This window comes from Ranitomeya imitator, chromosome 1, assembly GCF_032444005.1.
Source record: "Ranitomeya imitator isolate aRanImi1 chromosome 1, aRanImi1.pri, whole genome shotgun sequence".
Classification (NCBI taxonomy): Eukaryota; Metazoa; Chordata; class Amphibia; order Anura; family Dendrobatidae; genus Ranitomeya; species Ranitomeya imitator.
Genome location: NC_091282.1, coordinates 1,224,910,310 through 1,224,929,720, shown reverse-complemented (window position 1 = coordinate 1,224,929,720; position 19,411 = coordinate 1,224,910,310). Strand labels below are relative to the sequence as shown.

The 19,411-nt window shown below is 45.1% G+C and overlaps 1 protein-coding gene across 1 annotated transcript; it reads left to right on the top strand.

Moving 5' to 3' along the window:
- The first annotated feature begins 17,838 nt into the window (after positions 1 to 17,838).
- LOC138657282 (homeobox protein not2-like) lies at positions 17,839 to 19,036 on the top strand. The gene is made up of 3 exons (XM_069744964.1): positions 17,839 to 18,199; positions 18,489 to 18,679; positions 18,878 to 19,036. The coding sequence occupies exons 1-3, from the start codon at positions 17,839 to 17,841 to the stop codon at positions 19,034 to 19,036; spliced, it is 711 nt and encodes a 236-aa protein (XP_069601065.1).
- Positions 19,037 to 19,411: the final 375 nt, after the last annotated feature.

Sequence of the window (19,411 nt, the reverse complement as noted above, 5' to 3'; positions counted from 1 at the left end):
GTTGTACAATTTGTCCTGAGTACACCGATACCCCATATGTGGGGGGGAACCACTGTTTGGGCGCATGACAGAGATTGGAAGCGAAGGAGCGCCATTTGACTTTTCAATGCAAAATTGACTGGAATCGAGATGGGACACCATGTTGCGTTTGGAGAGCCTCTGATGTGCCTAAACATTGAAACCCCCCACAAGTGACACCATTTTGGAAAGTAGACCCCCTAAGGAACTTATCTAGATGTGTGGTGAGCACTTTGACCCACCAAGAGCTTCACAGAAGTTTATAATGCAGAGCCGTAAAAACAAAAATTTTTTCCCACAAAAATTTTTTTTTAGTCCCCAGTTTTGTATTTTCCCGAGGGTAACAGGAGAAACTGGACCCCAAAATTTGTTGTACAATTTGTCCTGATTGCGCTGATACCCCATATGTGGGGGGAACCACTGTTTGGCCGCATGGGAGGGCTCGGAAGGGAAGGAGCGCCATTTGGAATGCAGACTTAGATGGAATGGTCTGCAGGTGTCACATTGAGTTTGCAGAGCCCCTAATGTACCTAAACAGTAGAAATCCCCCACATGTGACCCCAAAGTGGAAACTAGACCCCCAGGGAACTCATCTAGATGTGTTGTGAGAACTTTGAACCCCTAAGTGTTTCACTACAGTTTATAACGCAGAGCCGTGAAAATAAAAAATCTTTCTTTTCCCACAAAAATTATATTTTAGCCCCCAGTTTTGTATTTTCCCAAGGGTAACAGGAGAAATTGGACCCCAAAAGTTGTTGTCCTATTTGTCCTGAGTACGCTGATACCCCATATGCTGGGGTAAACCCCTGTTTGGGCACACGGGAGAGCTCAGAAGTGAAGGAGCACTGTTTTACTTTTTCAACGCAGAATTGGCTGGAATTGAGATCGGACGCCTTGTCGCGTTTGGAGAGCCCCTGATGTGCCTAAACAGTGGAAACCCCACAATTATAACTGAAACCCTAATCCAAACACACCCCTAACCCTAATCCCAATCATAACCCTAACCACACCTCTAACCCAGACACACCCCTAACCCTAATCCCAACCATATTCCCAACTCTAAATGTAATCTAAACCCTAACTGTAACTTAAGCCCCAACCCAAACTGTAGCCTTAACCCTAACTGTGGCCCCAACCGTAACCCTAACCCTAGCCCTAATGGGAAAATGGAAATAAATACATTTTTTTAATTTTTCCCTAACTAAGGGGGTGATGAAGGGGGGTTTGATTTACTTTTATAGCGGGTTTTTTAGCGGATTTTTATGATTGGCAGCCGTCACACACTGAAAGACGCTTTTTATTGCAAAAAATATTTTTTGCGTTACCACATTTTGAGAGCTATAATTTTTCTATATTTTGGTCCACAGAGTCATGTGAGGTCTTGTTTTTTGCGGGACAAGTTGATGTTTTTATTGGTAACATTTTCGGGCACGTGACATTTTTTGATCGCTTTTTATTCCGATTTTTGTGAGGCAGAATGACCAAAAACCAGCTATTCATGAATTTCTTTTGGGGGAGGCGTTTATACCGTTCCGCGTTTGGTAAAATGAATGAAGCAGTTTTATTCTTCGGGTCAGTACGATTACAGCGATACCTCATTTATATCATTTTTTTTATGTTTTGGCGCTTTTATACGATCAAAACTATTTTATAGAAAAAATAATTATTTTTGCATCGCTTTATTCTCAGGACTATAACTATTTTTTTGCTGATGTTGCTGTATGGCGGCTCGTTTTTTTGCGGGACAAGATGACGTTTTCAGTGGTATCATGGTTATTTATATCTGTCTTTTTGATTGCGTGTTATTCCACTTTTTGTTCGGCGGTATGATAATAAAGCGTTTTTTGCCTCGTTTTTTTTTTTCTTACGATGTTTACTGAAGGGGTTAACTAGTGGGCCAGTTTTATAGGTGGGGTCGTTACGGACGCGGCGATACTAAATATGTGTACTTTTATTGTTTTTTTTATTATTTAGATAAAGAAATGTATTTATGGGAATAATATTTTTTTTTCATTATTTAGGAATTTATTTTTTACACATTTGGAAAAAAATTTTTTAAAACTTTTTTACTTTGTCCCAGGGGGGGACATCACAGATCGATGATCTGACAGTTTGCACAGCACTGTCAGATCACCGATCTGACATGCAGCACTGCAGGCTTCACAGTGCCAGCTCTGAGCAGGCTCTGTGAAGCCACCTCCCTCCCTGCAGGACCCGGATGCCGCAGCCATCTTGGATCCGGGGACTGCAGCGAGGAAGGAGGTAGGAGACCCTCGCAGCAACTCGATCACATCGCGTTGCTATGGGGGGCTCAGGGAAGCCCACAGGGAGCCCCCTCCCTGCGCGATGCTTCCCTGCGCCGCCGGCACATCGCAATCATGTTTGATCTCGGTGTGCCGGGGGTTAATGTGCTGGGGGCGGTCCGTGACCGCTCCTGGCACATAGTGCCGGATGTCAGCTGCAATAGGCAGCTGACACCCGGCCGCGATCGGTGGCGCTCCCCCCGTGAGCGCTGCCGATCGCATATGACGTACTATCCCGTCGAGGGTCAGATAGACCGAGGGCAACTCGACGGGATAGTACGTCTAAGGTCAGAAAGGGGTTAAAGGACTTTCCCTTTTACATGAGCGCCCAGGGCCATGGACCGGGTCGCCGCCACAGTGACACATCCCCTGTGAGTATCGGTCCCGGTACAGAGAACCCCACGGCCCAGGCGGGCGACTCACTTAGACCATAAAGTTTGGATGGATAACATTTTTTGGTTTTCTGCTTTAGGCAGGACACAACTAAATATAGTGTACCTTACAAAAAAAAGTAATGGTATTAACATTTCTCGGTTTAGAGCCACATCCATGGATGTGCCAAGATAGGTAGAGAGGTGTGGAGAGGTATATCTTTTGCACCGAGACCTTGAAGTTCAAGCAGTGATGCTGGACGCCTTTGCGGCACCTGGCGGTCACAGGGAGCATGCGCCGAAGACGCCGCTGTTATTGGTCACTTTTGACCAAGTGATGCATCACCTGAGCCTTAAGAAGGTCCTGTCAGCTTAACCAACACATCCCCTTGAGAAAGTGGTGCCGTTAGCATGTGAAATGCGCGTTGCGTACTGCCACCTGGCCCATGGTCATGGCCTATTTACTATCACATTAGCCCATTAGGCATCTGTTTTTCAGACACATGGGATATGTGCAATATTGTTATTGTGAGTAGTAATCCTGGGGTTTCTGTCCAATTTCTGGAATGTGTCACATATTTCTAAAAAAAGTTTTTTAATTTTACCATTTTCTAGTAAAAATTGATTTTTTCATCTTATCCACCGGAGTACTCCTTGTCTTCCTCGCTTTACATGGTTTTCTCGGAGTTGGTGTATATCCTTGTTTAGGGTGGGTTACTACTTGATGCCATCACCATGCATCAAGCATGCAATGGAGGCTTGTACAGGTCCTTCTCAAAAAATTAGCATATAGTGTTAAATTTCATTATTTACCATAATGTAATGATTACAATTAAACTTTCATATATTATAGATTCATTATCCACCAACTGAAATTTGTCAGGTCTTTTATTGTTTTAATACTGATGATTTTGGCATACAACTCCTGATAACCCAAAAAACCTGTATCAATAAATTAGCATATTTCACCCATCCAATCAAATAAAAGTGCTTTTTAATAACAAACAAAAAAAAACCAACAAATAATAATGTTCAGTTATGCACTCAATACTTGGTCGGGAATCCTTTGGCAGAAATGACTGCTTCAATGCGGCGTGGCATGGAGGCAATCAGCCTGTGACACTGCTGAGATGTTATGGAGGCCCAGGATGCTTCAATAGCGGCCTTAAGCTCATCCAGAGTGTTGGGTCTTGCGTCTCTCAACTTTCTCTTCACAATATCCCACAGATTCTCTATGGGGTTCAGGTCAGGAGAGTTGGCAGGCCAATTGAGCACAGTAATACCATGGTCAGTAAACCATTTACCAGTGGTTTTGGCACTGAGCAGGTGCCAGGTCGTGCTGAAAAATGAAATCTTCATCTCCATAAAGCATTTCAGCCGATGGAAGCATGAAGTGCTCCAAAATCTCCTGATAGCTAGCTGCATTGACGCTGCCCTTGATGAAACACAGTGGACCAACACCAGCAGCTGACATGGCACCCCACACCATCACTGACTGTGGGTACTTGACACTGGACTTCAGGCATTTTGGCATTTCCTTCTCCCCAGTCTTCCTCCAGACTCTGGCACCTTGATTTCCGAATGACATGCAAAATTTGCTTTCATCAGAAAAAAGTACTTGGGACCACTTAGCAACAGTCCAGTGCTGCTTCTCTGTAGCCCAAAAGTGGCTTTACCTGGGGAATGCGGCACCTGTAGCCCATTTCCTGCACACGCCTGTGCACGGTGGCTCTGGATGTTTCCACACCAGACTCAGTCCACTGCTTCCTCAGGTTCCCCAAGGTCTGGAATCGGTCCTTCTCCACAATCTTCCTCAGGGTCCGGTCTCCTCTTCTCGTTGTACAGCGTTTTCTGCCACATTGTTTCCTTCCAACAGACTTACCATTGAGGTGCCTTGATACAGCACTCTGGGAACAGCCTATTTGTTGAGAAATTTCTTTCTGGGTCTTACCCTCTTGCTTGAGGGTGTCAATGATGGCCTTCTTGACATCTGTCAGGTCGCTAGTCTTACCCATGATGGGGGTTTTGAGTAATGAACCAGGCAGGGAGTTTATAAAAGCCTCAGGTATCTTTTGCATGTGTTTAGAGTTAATTAGTTGATTCAGAAGATTAGGGTAATCGGTCGTTTAGAGAACCTTTTCTTGATATGCTAATTTATTGAGACAGGTTTTTTGGGTTATCAGGAGTTGTATGCCAAAATCATCAGTATTAAAACAATAAAAGACCTGACAAATTTCAGTTGGTGGACAATGAATCTATAATATATGAAAGTTTAATTGTAATCATTACATTATGGTAAATAATGAAATTTAACACTATATGCTAATTTTTTGAGAAGGACCTGTATTTGCAATAATTCTAACTGTGTTTTTCAGTTTCTCAGTCATTTAATGGACTTTCGGGCTCGCAAATGTACTTGGCGTGCACAAATAAGTGACGTGTTTCAGGATAATACAGATGGGAGTACTGATGGACCTAGCAAGGATTTGCAGTAGGTCATTTACCAGTTTAAGGATTTACTCAGAAAACAAACACGTATATGGTGGAATCATGCGTTTGATAAGTATTTACAGAGGGATCTCAAACCTAGGGGCTTCGCATACAAATTTTTCCCTTTTTCCCCAATACAGGATGAGACTTTCAAAAATAAATGGGAGGAATTAGCCAACACTTGCTCTAAGGGTCAATGGAACTACTTAAAAATATGAACCATAATTCATTGTAATCCCTAGAAGCCGAGATGGAGCGTTTGCAGATAACCCCACAGAGGGATATGTCGGGGGACCCCATCAAAACACAATGAGGAGATGTATGCCAAATCCCAGAAATGGGCCAAGGAAATCCAATCTACTAAATCTAAAAATTTTAGAAGGGACATTCAGGATAAACATTCATCAAGAATTTATAGATGGCGTAAAGTTTATGATCGATCAAGACCCAAATATAGGAACTCCTCATACTCCAGATCTGCATCTATGAGATCAAACAGATCTGGTGAGGATGACTCCGTACCCAAAACCCTCCACCCTGGGGGCCCACCCACCTCAGACCTCCGCTAAACGGATTGTGAACAGGCAAACCACTAAGAATAAGACATCAGGAGGCAAAACCCCTTCATCTGGTCCCCAGGGAGGGTTACAGGTACTCAACTTATCTTCACATGTCCTTACAGACATCTAATTGGGGGTCTTGGGTAGAGGGTTAACTTTCTCCCACCAACTCCTTTAACTATTTCACAACCCTGAAGGATCGGCAACTCTTTTCTCGCAAGCTGCGGTTGACAAAACTTCATAGCAAAAATCTGTCACAAGAACCTATGAGTGAGATTGAGAGGGAGGCACCATAAAACTTGGAGGACCTTCTTGGTTAACAGGCTGACTAAATCAAATAGGTTTCCATTGTCCTTCTTACCCAGGTCTGCGAGGTTCCCCCCCTTGTCTCTGAGTCCAGTAATCGATATCTTCACTAAGCTGGAATCGAATGATTTAAAAAAATTACCCTCGAGATGGAGATATGATAATTCAACCTATAAGGAACGCCAAGCTTTGGCACAATTACAGTCACTTTCCGAGGTCATTTTTAAACCAGCAGACAAAGAGGGGGGGCATCATGATCTGGCCCAATGCGAAATATGAACGTGACACCAACACATACAAAACTCATTTAATCCTGTGTCCTTTTTCTCATTCGATCTCCAGTGGATCTGCAACGCCCCAGGGTCCTGGTTGTTGCAGTAATATCATTTTCCTCTAGGGGGAGAGAGATGTTACATCTGAAGGCAATAAAGGAGATCACTTTACCAGGTATCACAAACCATTTACCACACTTCACACTCCAGTCCACGAGGGGGAGCTATGCTCCTATTTAGTAGGGCACTCTTCACAATTGGGTAAAACTCGTGGTCCGGATAGGAAGTGAGGCAGAAGCTGACTGAGCTTGACCCAGGCAGCACCTGTCAGGCAGCCAGTGGGAAAGGAGGAACATCTAGCAGCTGCAGACAGGAGGGTCCCTGACAGGGGTGGGATCCTGTCAGAGGGCTAGACAGAAGGCCACGGAGCTGCGTCGGCCCAGCGTGCGGCAGGATGCCAAGGAAGGACACGAAAGAGAATTGTATTGTAGAGGGTGAGAAGCGAAGTCCTAGCAAAAGGAGAGGAAAACCAGAAGGAGTTCTGCCCTGTAAAAGGCTGCCTCCTTTCTGATGCACAGGATCAGGTAGCCAGAACACCGAGGGAGTCATCGTCTAGAAGCCTGGCTCCAGAGAACGGCAAGACAGCTAATTCCTTATTGGTTGCCCGACCTTTACCCAGGAGGCACGATGGCAACTGTGGAGGCCGGGGTATCCTAGAGCTCCTGTAAAAAGCCTCAGGCCATAAGTCATACTGGTTTGTTCCTATCCATCTGGGGGACAGAGAGAAAGACATAACATCACCAACAGTTGTGAGGACCTTATGAGAAGCTCAGCAGTAAGGTACTACAACATCCAGGTGCTAGAGGAAGGCTACTGATTGCCACCTGGATAAAGGGGACTCTGGATTTGCCTTCAGACCGGCCGGACTCTGCCGACCCTGTGATCTGGCGCTCTGGACTGTGGATGCTGAAGCCTTCAGTAAAAAGGTAAAGAGACTGCACCCTTGTGTCCTCATTCTTCACTGCGCCTTACACCATCCACGCCTCTGGGAAGCCCTGGGGACATGCTTCACCTGTGGGAAGGTGTACCATCTAGCTGCCATCACTTCACCCCAGCGGACCCCTAAGCAGCGTCGGTCACCCTGACCGAATACCACAGGTGTCGCTCCAGATCCTTATCAGGGCATTTGAGAATGGGGTAATCACAAAAGGGGTTTTGGATGATCTTACTGAGAGGTTCCCAAAGGTTCCTACCTTCTATTTACTACCCAAAGTCCAAAAGGACTCCATCAATCCCCTGGGGCTCCCAATTGTCCCAGGGATTGGTGGTCTTGGTGACCATTTGCAAATTCATTGACTTCCATCTTAAACCCCATGTGGAAACATTGCCCTCTTATATTCGGGGCACCATGGACACCTGGCAGGGGTTGATGGTATCCTTGTGGACAATAATACATCTTGTCACCACAGATGTTGGCAGCCTATACACCTGTATTAAAGGGAACCTGTCACCTGAATTTGGCGGGACCGGTTTTTGGTCATATGGGCGGAGTTTTCGGGTGTTTGATTCACTCTTTCCTTACCCGCTGGCTGCATGCTGGCCGCAATATTGGATTGAAATTCATTCTCTGTCCTCCGTAGTACACGGGTGTACTACGGAGGACAGAGAATGAACTTCAATCCAATTTTTCATCCAGCATGCAGCCAGCTGGTAAGGAAAGGGTGAATCAAACACCCGAAAACTCCGCCCATATGACCCAAAACCGGTCCCGCCAAATTCAGGTGACAGGTTCCCTTTAATCATTCACATGGCTTTGATGCAGTTTGCCTCTTCTTGGGGGCCTCTGACCTGGGAGGCCTTTTGTGTGCGCACTGAATATTTTTTGTATTTAAGGATAATTTTTATCTACAAAAGCGAGGCATGGCCATGGGCGTGGCCTGTGCATCCTCATACGCTAATCTCTTCCTGGGTTCCTGGAAGAGATTCCAGTTTGGTGATGGGGGCGTGCCCACCGCCTACCATGTGCTGTGCTGGCATAGATATATTGACGATATCCTATTCTTGTGGGATGGGACACCAACTTGTGGATTTCATGACGGAGTTAAGTCAGAATTCTTATAATATCCATCTCACTTATTATTTTGATTATAAAAAAATAGCTTCCTGGACATTCCTCTGCAGGTGGACCCTTCAGGGCGCATCCAGACCAATGTCTAGAGCAGGGGTGTCAAACTGCATTCCTCGAGGGCTGCAAACAGGTCATGTTTTCAGGATTTCCTTGTACTGCAGAGGTGATAATTTAATCACCAACTCATTATTTGTGTAGGTGATTAAATTATCACCTGTGCAGTAAAAGGAAATCCTGAAAACATGACCTGTTTGCAGCCCTCGAGGAATGCAGTTTGACACCCCTGGTCTACAGGAAACCTACGTCCATCAATGCATTGATTCATGCCAAATCAGATCATAATCCAGCCACCATTAGGGCCATCCCGGTCAGACAATTCCTAAGGATGAGGCAGATTTGTTCTTCTGATGACCACTGGGACAATATCCTCAGAAATAAGAATACAGATAATAAATGGAAAATGTTTAAGAACATCCTAAATAGGCACTGTAAGCAGTTTATACCTTGTGGGAATAAAAGGACTAGAAATAGGAAAAACCCAATGTGGCTAAACAAAGTAGTAAGACAGGCAATTAACAGTAAAAAGAAAGCATTTGCACTACTAAAGCAGGATGGCACCATGGAAGCTCTAAAAAACTATAGGGAGAAAAATACTTTATCTAAAAAACTAATTAAAGCTGCCAAAAAGGAAACAGAGAAGCACATTGCTAAGGAGAGTAAAACTAATCCCAAACTGTTCTTCAACTATATCAATAGTAAAAGAATAAAAACTGAAAATGTAGGCCCCTTAAAAAATAGTGAGGAAAGTATGGTTGTAGATGACGAGGAAAAAGCTAACATATTAAACACCTTCTCCACGGTATTCACAGTGGAAAATGAAATGCTAGGTGAAATCCCAAGAAACAATGAAAACCCTATATTAAGGGTCACCAATCTAACCCAAGAAGAGGTGCGAAACCGGCTAAATAAGATTAAAATAGATAAATCTCCGGGTCCGGATGGCATACACCCATGAGTACTAAGAGAACTAAGTAATGTAATAGATAAACTATTTCTTCTTATTTTTAGGGACTATATAGCGACGGGGTCTGTTCCGCAGGACTGGCGCATAGCAAATGTGGTGCCAATATTCAAAAAGGGCTCTAAAAGTGAACCTGGAAATTATAGGCCAGTAAGTCTAACCTGTTATGACCTGGTGATTAGGAGCACCCGACCTGATCGTTAAATTCATACAGGACGAGCTCTGGGATGTGGGAGCTCTGCTGACCGCAAGCCCTAATCCTATCGCACACACTAAAAATAGCCGTGGAGCGCTCCTGACGCTCCCTAGGCGCCTCGTCACAGCCTCAGAGCTAGCTAGCCCTAGAGATAGAAAATAAAGCCTACCTTGCCTCAGAGAAATTCCCCAAAGGAATAGGCAGCCCCCCACATATAATGACTGAGTAAAGATGAAAGTCACAAACGCAGAAATGAAATAGGTTTCAGCAAAGGGAGGCCAGACTTACTAAATAGACAGAGGATAGGAAAGGAATCTTTGCGGTCAGCACAAAAACCTACAAAAGACCACGCAGAGTGTGCAAAAGGGTCCTCCGCACCGACTCACGGTGCGGGGGGTGCCACTCTGCATCCCAGAGCTTCCAGCTAGCAAGACCAAATCAAGATAACCAGCTGGACAAAGAAACAATGAGCAAAAATAACAATAAGGAACTTAGCTTCTGCAGGAGAAGACAGGTCACCAGGCAGATCCAGGAGCGAACTGAACCAATGCTAAAACATTGACAGCTGGCATGGAGTAACGATCTGAGTGGAGTTAAATAGAGAAGCCAACCAAAGGATAAACCACGTCACCTGTGTAAGGAACCTCAGAAGCAGCAGCTTCACTCATAGCCACCAGAGGGAGCCCATAGACAGAACTCACCGAAGTACCATTCACAACCACAGGAGGGAGTTCGACAACAGAATTCACAACACTAACCTCTATTGTTGGTAAAATATTTGAAGGGTTTCTGAGGGATGTTATTCTGGATTATCTCAATGAGAATAACTGTTTAACTCCATATCAGCATGGGTTTATGAGAAATCGCTCCTGTCAAACCAATCTAATCAGTTTTTATGAAGACGTAAGCTATAGGCTGGACCATGGTGAGTCATTGGACGTGGTATATCTCGATTTTTCCAAAGCGTTTGATACCGTGCCGCACAAGAGGTTGGTACACAAAATGAGAATGCTTGGTCTGGGGGAAAATGTGTGTAAATGGGTTAGTAACTGGCTTAGTGATAGAAAGCAGAGGGTGGTTATAAATGGTATAGTCTCTAACTGGGTCGCTGTGACCAGTGGGGTACCGCAGGGGTCGGTATTGGCACCTGTTCTCTTCAACATATTCATTAATGATCTGGTAGAAGGTTTACACAGTAAAATATCGATATTTGCAGATGATACAAAACTATGTAAAGCAGTTAATACAAGAGAAGATAGTATTCTGCTACAGATGGATCTGGATAAGTTGGAAACTTGGGCTGAAAGGTGGCAGATGAGGTTTAACAATGATAAATGTAAGGTTATACACATGGGAAGAAGGAATCAATATCACCATTACACACTGAACGGGAAACCACTGGGTAAATCTGACAGGGAGAAGGACTTGTGGATCCTAGTTAATGATAAACTTACCTGGAGCAGCCAGTGCCAGGCAGCAGCTGCCAAGGCAAACAGGATCATGGGGTGCATTAAGAAAGGTCTGGATACACATGATGAGAGCATTATACTGCCTCTGTACAAAACCCTAGTTAGACCGCACATGGAGTACGGTGTCCAGTTTTGGGCACCGGTGCTCAGGAACGATATAATGGAACTAGAGAGAGTACAAAGGAGGGCAACAAAATTAATAAAGGGGATGGGAGAACTACAATACCCAGATAGATTAGCGAAATTAGGATTATTTAGTCTAGAAAAAAAGACGACTGAGGGGCGATCTAATAACCATGTATAAGTATATAAGGGGACAATACAAATATCTCGCTGAGGATCTGTTTATACCAAGGAAGGTGATGGGCACAAGGGGGCATTCTTTGCGTCTGGAGGTTAGAAGGTTTTTCCACCAACATAGAAGAGGATTCTTTACTGTTAGGGCGGTGAGAATCTGGAATTGCTTGCCTGAGGAGGTGGTGATGGCGAACTCAGTCGAGGGGTTCAAGAGAGGCCTGGATGTCTTCCTGGAGCAGAATAATATTGTATCATACAATTATTAGGTTCTGTAGAGGGACGTAGATCTGGGGATTTATTATGATGGAATATAGGCTGAACTGGATGGACAAATGTCTTTTTTCAGCCTTACTATGTTACTATGACCAATTTGAGGCTCAAGCCTCTGATTTAAAAATATGTTTGAGGCCTGCAGCTATAGCCACAGGGGCATCAAACAGGGGTATGACAGGGCTAGAAAGACCACATGTAGTAGCCTTTTGTACTCACAGACGGGCCATTCAAATACTGTTAGAGATGGACCCATAAGATTCATCTCTACTTTTAATCATGAATGGGAAAATATGAGGCAAATTTTGAGAAAAAAAAAAAACATTGGGCCAGCCATGGGGTCGAGCCCTCCTTGGGGACCATTTTAGGGGACTCCTCTCTCCATGCGGTCTAAAAATCTGAATCATTTGTTAGTCAGGAGCCATTATGTCTTGGTACCAAACAATCCGTTTGGCTCTAGGAGTCCCACTCTGGGATCTATACCTTGTGGCCACTGTCTTGCCTGCTCAAATGTCCTGCGCTGCTCCACTTTTCAGTCTTCGAATGGCCTGAAAATTCCTCATTCGCATTGTATTTCTTGTGGCAGTACTAATGTAATCTATTATGCCACGTGCAGCTGCTCCAAGATATACCAGCCTCACTTCTAGGGAACAGAGTACAGGTGCATGAGCACATGTGGGATGTTTGCGCAGTTAAGACAGTGGCCACCCCTTCCGATTTAAAAACTATCCCCTGCCATTTCAGATTACATCACAACTGCGAAGAGCCTCCTGGTTAGGGGGATTGATATTACATATGGGTATGGGGGGGGGGAATAATAAGAAAACCTTAGCCCAGAGGGAAGCTAGATGGATAGCGACTTTGGATACTATGAGCCCTAGGCGTCTAAATGAAACCTTGAGCTTTTTATAATCATTCTTTTTTGGTTTGTGGAGCTGTCCTACTTTTTCTTGCTTGTCCTCACCACCCTTTTCTGGGTGTTTCATTGATTTTAATTATGTGTGATTTTTCTTCACTTATGTCTGCTTATATTTTTTTTATTAGTGTGTCCTCCTGAATTGTTGTGCTAACAGAACCTCTCGACCTTGCCCTCATCGTTGGCTTCATTTAAGATGCTACTCCTGCTGAAGGTCCTGCCCAGGAAAACATTATGCTACTTTGGAATTGATTGTTATGTCCATTTTTGCCATCATTTTTCAGTGTTTGCTCATTTCCTCGTATTGTACCTTTAATTTTCTGGTCAATGGTTTATGGTCTTACCGTCCGCGGCTGTGCGCATGCACCTTGCTGCCCCCTGCGCATGCCTGGGGACTTTCCCTCTCCCCGCATGTGCGCAGTGATGCTGGACGCCTTTGCTGCATCTGCCAGGACCTGGTGGTCACAGGGCACATTCGCCGAAGACATCACTGATATTGGTCACTTGACCACATGATGCATCACCTGGGCCTTAAGAAGGTCCTGTCAGCTTAACCACCATATCCCCTTGAGAAAGCAGTGCTGTTAGCATGCAAAATGTGCATCGGGTACTGCCACCTGGCCCAGGGTCATACTCTTTTCACCGTGGTAAGCTCCACCCCTACATGGGATCTATAACCATTACTGATTGTATCATATGTTGTTACTCTATTTGGGTGGTACTTGCCATGGCCTATTTACGATCACATTAGCACATTCGTTTTTCAGACACATGGGATATGTGCAATATTATTGTGAGTAGTAATCCTGGGATTTCTGTTGGACTCCTGGAATGTGTCACATTTCTAAAAACTGTTTTACCATTTTCTAGTAAAAATTGATTTTTTTAGGTTATCCACCCGAGTACTCCGAGTCCTTCTCTCTTTACATGTTAATCAGAGGTATGTGGCAAAGAAGAGTATACAACCCAGGGATGGGCAGTTTCATGATGAGACTGGTAATGGTCACTAGGACGTTACTCCAGAAATCCCAAATTAGTTCAAGCCAACTACATGAGGAGTCTGTCTCTGTAGTTGGTTTGAAGCTACATACAGGAGTGTAAGTAGCTCTGATCGTTATGTTATTTTTGAATTAAGAAAAACTGGAAAGAGTTCATGTTAGTGATTAGTGAGCACTAAAATTCTGGGGTACTCGCCATCAGGTGGCCCTCACTAAGCATTTTTTTTTTTTTTTTAAATTACCAGCAGATAATTACTGCTACTGCAATATAAATTTATCCGAGGTGGGCATGTTATTTTTCAAATTAATACTGTAAAGTTTGAAACTTGGAGGGCCAGCAGGCGTTGAGTTCCAATTTGTGGCGACCACCCCAGTTGGTGAGCTGGAAGTTGCAAGCGCTGCTGCAGCACTGCCAGGCAGGCGACAGCTGTAGCAGACTTAGAGATGGGCACACATGTGGTGTACTTTCACAAGTAGCTCATGTAAATCTGGGTAGGTTTTGAGAATGCTGAACCACCAAGTGGAGCACATGGGCCAGGCATAGTAAATGTGCAAAGTTGCCAAGCTTCAGAGCTGCCACCAGGTTTCGGTCATTGTCACACATGACCATGCCTAGTTGTAAGTTCAGAGGCGAGAGCAACAGATCAGTCTGGTCTGTCAGACTTTAACAACAGAACAGTGGTGTGCAGTTTGCCATGTAGCCCGTTGCCGCTGAACTCTCCAGTACTTCCTCTCCCATTCAGTTCTGGGGGCTTCATTATGTATGTTTGGGGTCATTGTCCTGCTTTAAGACCCATGACCTAGAATGCAAACCTAGCTTTCTAACACTGGATACTAAATTGCGACCCAAAATCACTTGGGAATCTTCACATTTTGTGATTCCTTACACAGTCAAGGCACCCAGTGCCAGCGAAACACCAAAATGTCACCATGTGACTAACTACTGTTTTATTTGTAGGCCTCATGCCTTTTACAGCGAACAGTAGATTCATGCGCTTTACAAAAAAAAAAAAAAAAAAAAGCTCTCAGTCTCATCGGTCCACGACACCTGCTGGCCCTCCAAAAATATTTATAGTTCTACTAGAAAGAAAGAATAAAAATGTGCCCACTTCAGATGAATAACTTGCAGAAGCAATATATGGCTAGGCAAACCATGGCCATCTGCTGGCCCTCCAAAAATAGTGATGTCGCCTGTGGGAGCTGTGAAGCCAGAAAGTCGCCCTGGGGCCAGAAAGGGATAGCCCAAGCTGAAGGAGCCATCACTAAAGGTACCTTCACACAACGATATTGTTAACGATATCGTTGCTATTTGTGACGTAGCAACGATATCATTAATGAAATCGTTATGTGTGACAGCGACCAACGATCAGGCCCCTGCTGGGAGATCGTTGGTCGCTGAAGAAAGTCCAGAACATTATTTCGTCGCTGGACTCCTGCTGACATCGCTGGATCGGCGTGTGTGACACCGATCCAGCGATGTCTTCACTGGTAACCAGGGTAAACATCGGGTAACTAAGCGCAGGGCCACGCTTAGTAACCCGATGTTTACCCTGGTTACCATGCTAAAAGTAAAAAAAAAACCCAAACACTAGATACTTACCTACCGCTGTCTGTCCTCCAGCGCTGTGCTCTGCACTCCTCCTGTACTGGCTGTGAGCCGGAAAGCAGAGCGGTGACGTCACCGCTCTGCTTTCCGGCTCACAGCCAGTACAGGAGGAGAGCAGAGAAGCAGAGCGCAGCGCTGGAGGACAGACAGCGGTAGGTAAGTATCTAGTGTTTGTTTTTTTTACTTTTAGGATGGTAACCAGGGTAAACATCGGGTTACTAAGCGCGGCCCTGCGCTTAGTTACCCGATGTTTACCCTGGTTACCGGCATCGTTGGTCGCTGGAGAGCAGTCTGTGTGACAGCTCTCCAGCGACCAAACAGCGACGCTGCAGCGATCCGGATCGTTGTCGGTATCGCTGCAGCGTCGCTTAATGTGACGGGGCCTTTAGACCATGTATTGGGCTGTAACAATTAAACTTGGATTGCTCAGTAAAGGTAAAGTGTATGAAGAGAACAGAGTACCACCTGTTTGTTTCAGTAATCAAGGAGTCAGCAATGGCCTGCAGCAAAACCGCGAGTAAATACACCCAACAGCACAAGGGAAACAGGACACCATTTACTTGTGGGAACACAGCAGCCCCTCGCCCATGACCACTGCCCTGTGCACCATACAGAGCCACAGTGCTTTTCCAGAGCTTTTGTACAACCAGGAAGGTGGAAGCCCTTATATTTCCGTTAATAGATGACAGACCTGAGTAGAGGTGAGACTTGCTTTATTTGGGAACATTTTACATAACGTTTGGGATCACATTTCTCCGGCGCTCTATGCTGAGCATTTACATCAGTGTTTACATCTAAAATCACTGAGTGACGTGATTCAGATTTAGTTATTCTGGACTGTCTCTAAATCAGCCGTGTCCTTTTCAGAGGTGCAGAAAACTGCGGCCGACGGCTCTTATGCATTATTACACAGATACACACAGGTCAGACGCTCTCCAGTGACTACGTCTGCCTCATTGAGATACTGATTTGGCTCTTATTCCAAGTCATATTGCAAGACTCGTTAAAGGGTTGATTGTCACTTGCAGGATCGCTACTTAAAATAGGTGGCGCTATAGAGTTCTCTGAAGAGGCAATTTGCTCATCTGTCAAGGGTTTCATCTGAATCAGGCATCACGAAAACCCCTATTGCAAGTGCTCAGATAGTGTATTAGCATTTCACAGAGTGCAGCTCTGGATATAAGGGGCCTCAGAGCTCAGGACCCTACATTCTCCAGCAGAGATCACCTGCTCCTGGTTCTTCACCACCTGAGGATACTTTGCCTTCTCTGTTATGACCTGGTGGTCAGGACAATAATGGACCTGGTGGTTAAGAGCACACGGAATGACCTGATAGTTACTGATAAGGACGAGCTCTGGGATGTGGGAACTCTGCTGACCGCAATCCCTAAACTTAACAAACAAACTAGAAATAGCCGTGGATTGCGCCTAACGCTCCCTATGCAACTCGGCACAGCCTAAGAAACTAGCTAGCCCTGAAGATAGAAAAATAAAGCCTACCTTGCCTCAGAGAAATTCCCCAAAGGAAAAGGCAGCCCCCCACATATAATGACTGAGTAAAGATGAAAATACAAACAGATGAAAATAGATTTAGCAAAGTGAGGCCCGACTTACTGAACAGACCGAGGATAGGAAAGGTTACTTTGCGGTCAGCAAGAGCACAAGAGGATTCAGAGATCCTCCAAAAAATAGAAAAAAACAGCAAAACAAGGCAGAGATTCTTACCTGCCTAGGCCTCTAAACAAATGCACTATCAGGATGCAGTGGACCCTTGACGCGGGTTACGAGCTTGCGTATTTTGGCCAAAGTATAAACGAATACCTCACAAAATTTTTTTTTTATATTTTGTGTTTTTTGCACTTTTTTTCGGGGTGCAGTTGGGCCCATTTTTGTCTTGTAAACTGTGGTGTGTTCACATGGGCTGCATTTGGATAGCGCTGGGCAGGCCCGCCTGATCTAATAGAAGGGTGTCACTACTAGGCTTGCCTGGATGCTGTGCATCTCCATTGTGTGAACAGCGCCACATACAAGTCTTTTATGTGCAGCATTGTACCAAGCAGCCACCCCCTCCATTAGTTTGGTAGCTGGTGAGTGGCTGCCTCATCGGTTATGCTGCACCTGTGTTGTCTCCATCTTAACCACATGGGTCCACTACATCCTGATAGTGCATTAGTTTAGAGGCCTAGGCAGGTAAGAATCTCTGCCTTGTTTTGCTGTTTTTTTCTTTTTTTTTTTACTTTGCGGTCAGCACAAAAACCTACAAAAATACCACGCAGAGGGCGCAAAAAGACCCTCCGCACCGACTCACGGTGCGGAGGCGCTCCCTCTGCGTCCCAGAGCTTCAAGCAAGCAAGACAACAAATTAAATAGCAAGCTGGACAGAAAAATAGCAAACCAAAGAAATACAAGCTGGAACTTAGCTTCTGATGGGAAGACAGGTCACAAGAACGATCCAGGAGTGAACTAGACCAATACTGGAACATTGACAGGTGGCATGAAGCAAAGATCTAAGTGGAGTTAAATAGAGCAGCAGCTAACGAATTAACCTCGTCACCTGTGAAACTCAGAAACACCCACCAGAGGAAGTCCATGGACAGAACCAGCCGAAGTACCATTCATGACCACAGGAGGGAGCCCGACAACAGAATTCACAACACTTCTCCCTGCCATCATGCAGCCTACTCCCATCTTCCCAGGACTTGGCCATCACTTGGCTCAGGCTCCTGCTCTGCCATCGGCCATTCAGGACCAGACAACACCCAAGAAAGCCTTTGATATTGATTCCCTACTATCCAGGAAGGACAGACCGGGTCCCCGAGTCATTGTGGAGGAACCTGGCTGGCAGATGCCCCCTGCACCCCATGGCTACTCCTATGGGGCCATGTCGTACCCTCCAGTATTTCTCTGCCAACCTGCAGCCTTCCCCGGCTATGTTCAGCCCCAGCAGCATTACAGACCACTCAGTGGAGGGTGCAGAGGTCCGTACCCCCTGTGAAGCCACAGAGGTGAGTCCACACTCCTCAACTTGTTATATTAATTCTATATAGTTAGTTTTTGGTGCTAATAATCTTTACAAAACGTTGCTTAGATCAGGAGAGATGTGGATTTTTATTCTTCAGAATAAGAATTGCTGAAACTTGTATTTCTCACATCAGAATAATCATCTTGAATTACACTTGTAGAAGTTGTAGCTCAGTTTGCTCCAGTCCTAGGTTCGCTCCTTCCTTCTTTCTTGCCTGTGGTATCGCCATCTTCTGCTTCTTCCAGGATGTATGTCCTTCAACTGTCCCATAGAATCTCTGCCCTGCAAGATGGGACCCTCCAAACTGAAGAGGATTAGGACGGTCTTCACTCCAGAACAGCTGGAAAAGTTGGAGAAAGACTTCCTGAAGCAACAGTATATGGTGGGGACAGAACGAGTGGACCTCGCTGCCTCACTTTGCCTCACAGAAACCCAGGTAAGAACTTGCACATGTACTCTGTTCTCAACTTGAGCCCTTTTTGTTTGGCAATGCATTTTTATTTTAGCTGAACATATTTGCTTTGTAACAGATAATATGGGTCACAGTGCTGTAACAGCGACCCATATTATATAGAGTGTCTCACATTTTCTTTAGATCCAAGTTCTCAACAATGTGTTCCCCTTTCTTCATTAGGTGATGGTCTGGTTCCAGAATAGAAGGATTAAGTGGAGGAAGCAAAGTCTGGAACAGAAGAACGCCAAGTTCTCCCAGTTTGGAGTCCTTCCCAAAGAACCACGAGCTTCAGACACCAGAGAGATTGAAGGAGAGGATGAGGTGGATGTTGATGAGTAGATCTCCATCACCTGCTTTTCCCTTGACAATTAGGGAAGAGTCACCCGGTCACATAATTTTGATTAAGGTCACAATGAAGCGCACAGACTGGCCGGTGGCTCTCAACCCATGAGTAACAGCATGACTTTCTATGCAGCTTCCATGCTCCGGTCAGGATTGCTTATGGCTAGTCCAAGGGTTGCAAACCCCATCTGAGGTATACAGCCATCTGGCTTTTCTCCAAGTGTGGAGAAGTCTGCAGACAACCTAAGGATGATGCAGTCTTGCCAAAAAGGCACCATGAACAGGACAATGAGACCAATGAACTTGGCACTTATGCCACAGAAGTGTAATTTTTCTAAAAGCCTAGCTCTACTTGTCACCCAGCCAGTAAGA

Excerpts from the sequence above, each read along its gene's own strand:
- LOC138657282 (XM_069744964.1), top strand. The coding sequence starts at position 17,839 with ATGACCACAGGAGGGAGCCCGACAACAGAATTCACAACACTTCTCCCT. Across the intron at positions 18,200-18,488 it reads ACTCAGTGGAGGGTGCAGAG|GATGTATGTCCTTCAACTGT; the intron begins GTCCGTACCCCC and ends TGCTTCTTCCAG. Across the intron at positions 18,680-18,877 it reads TTTGCCTCACAGAAACCCAG|GTGATGGTCTGGTTCCAGAA; the intron begins GTAAGAACTTGC and ends TTTCTTCATTAG.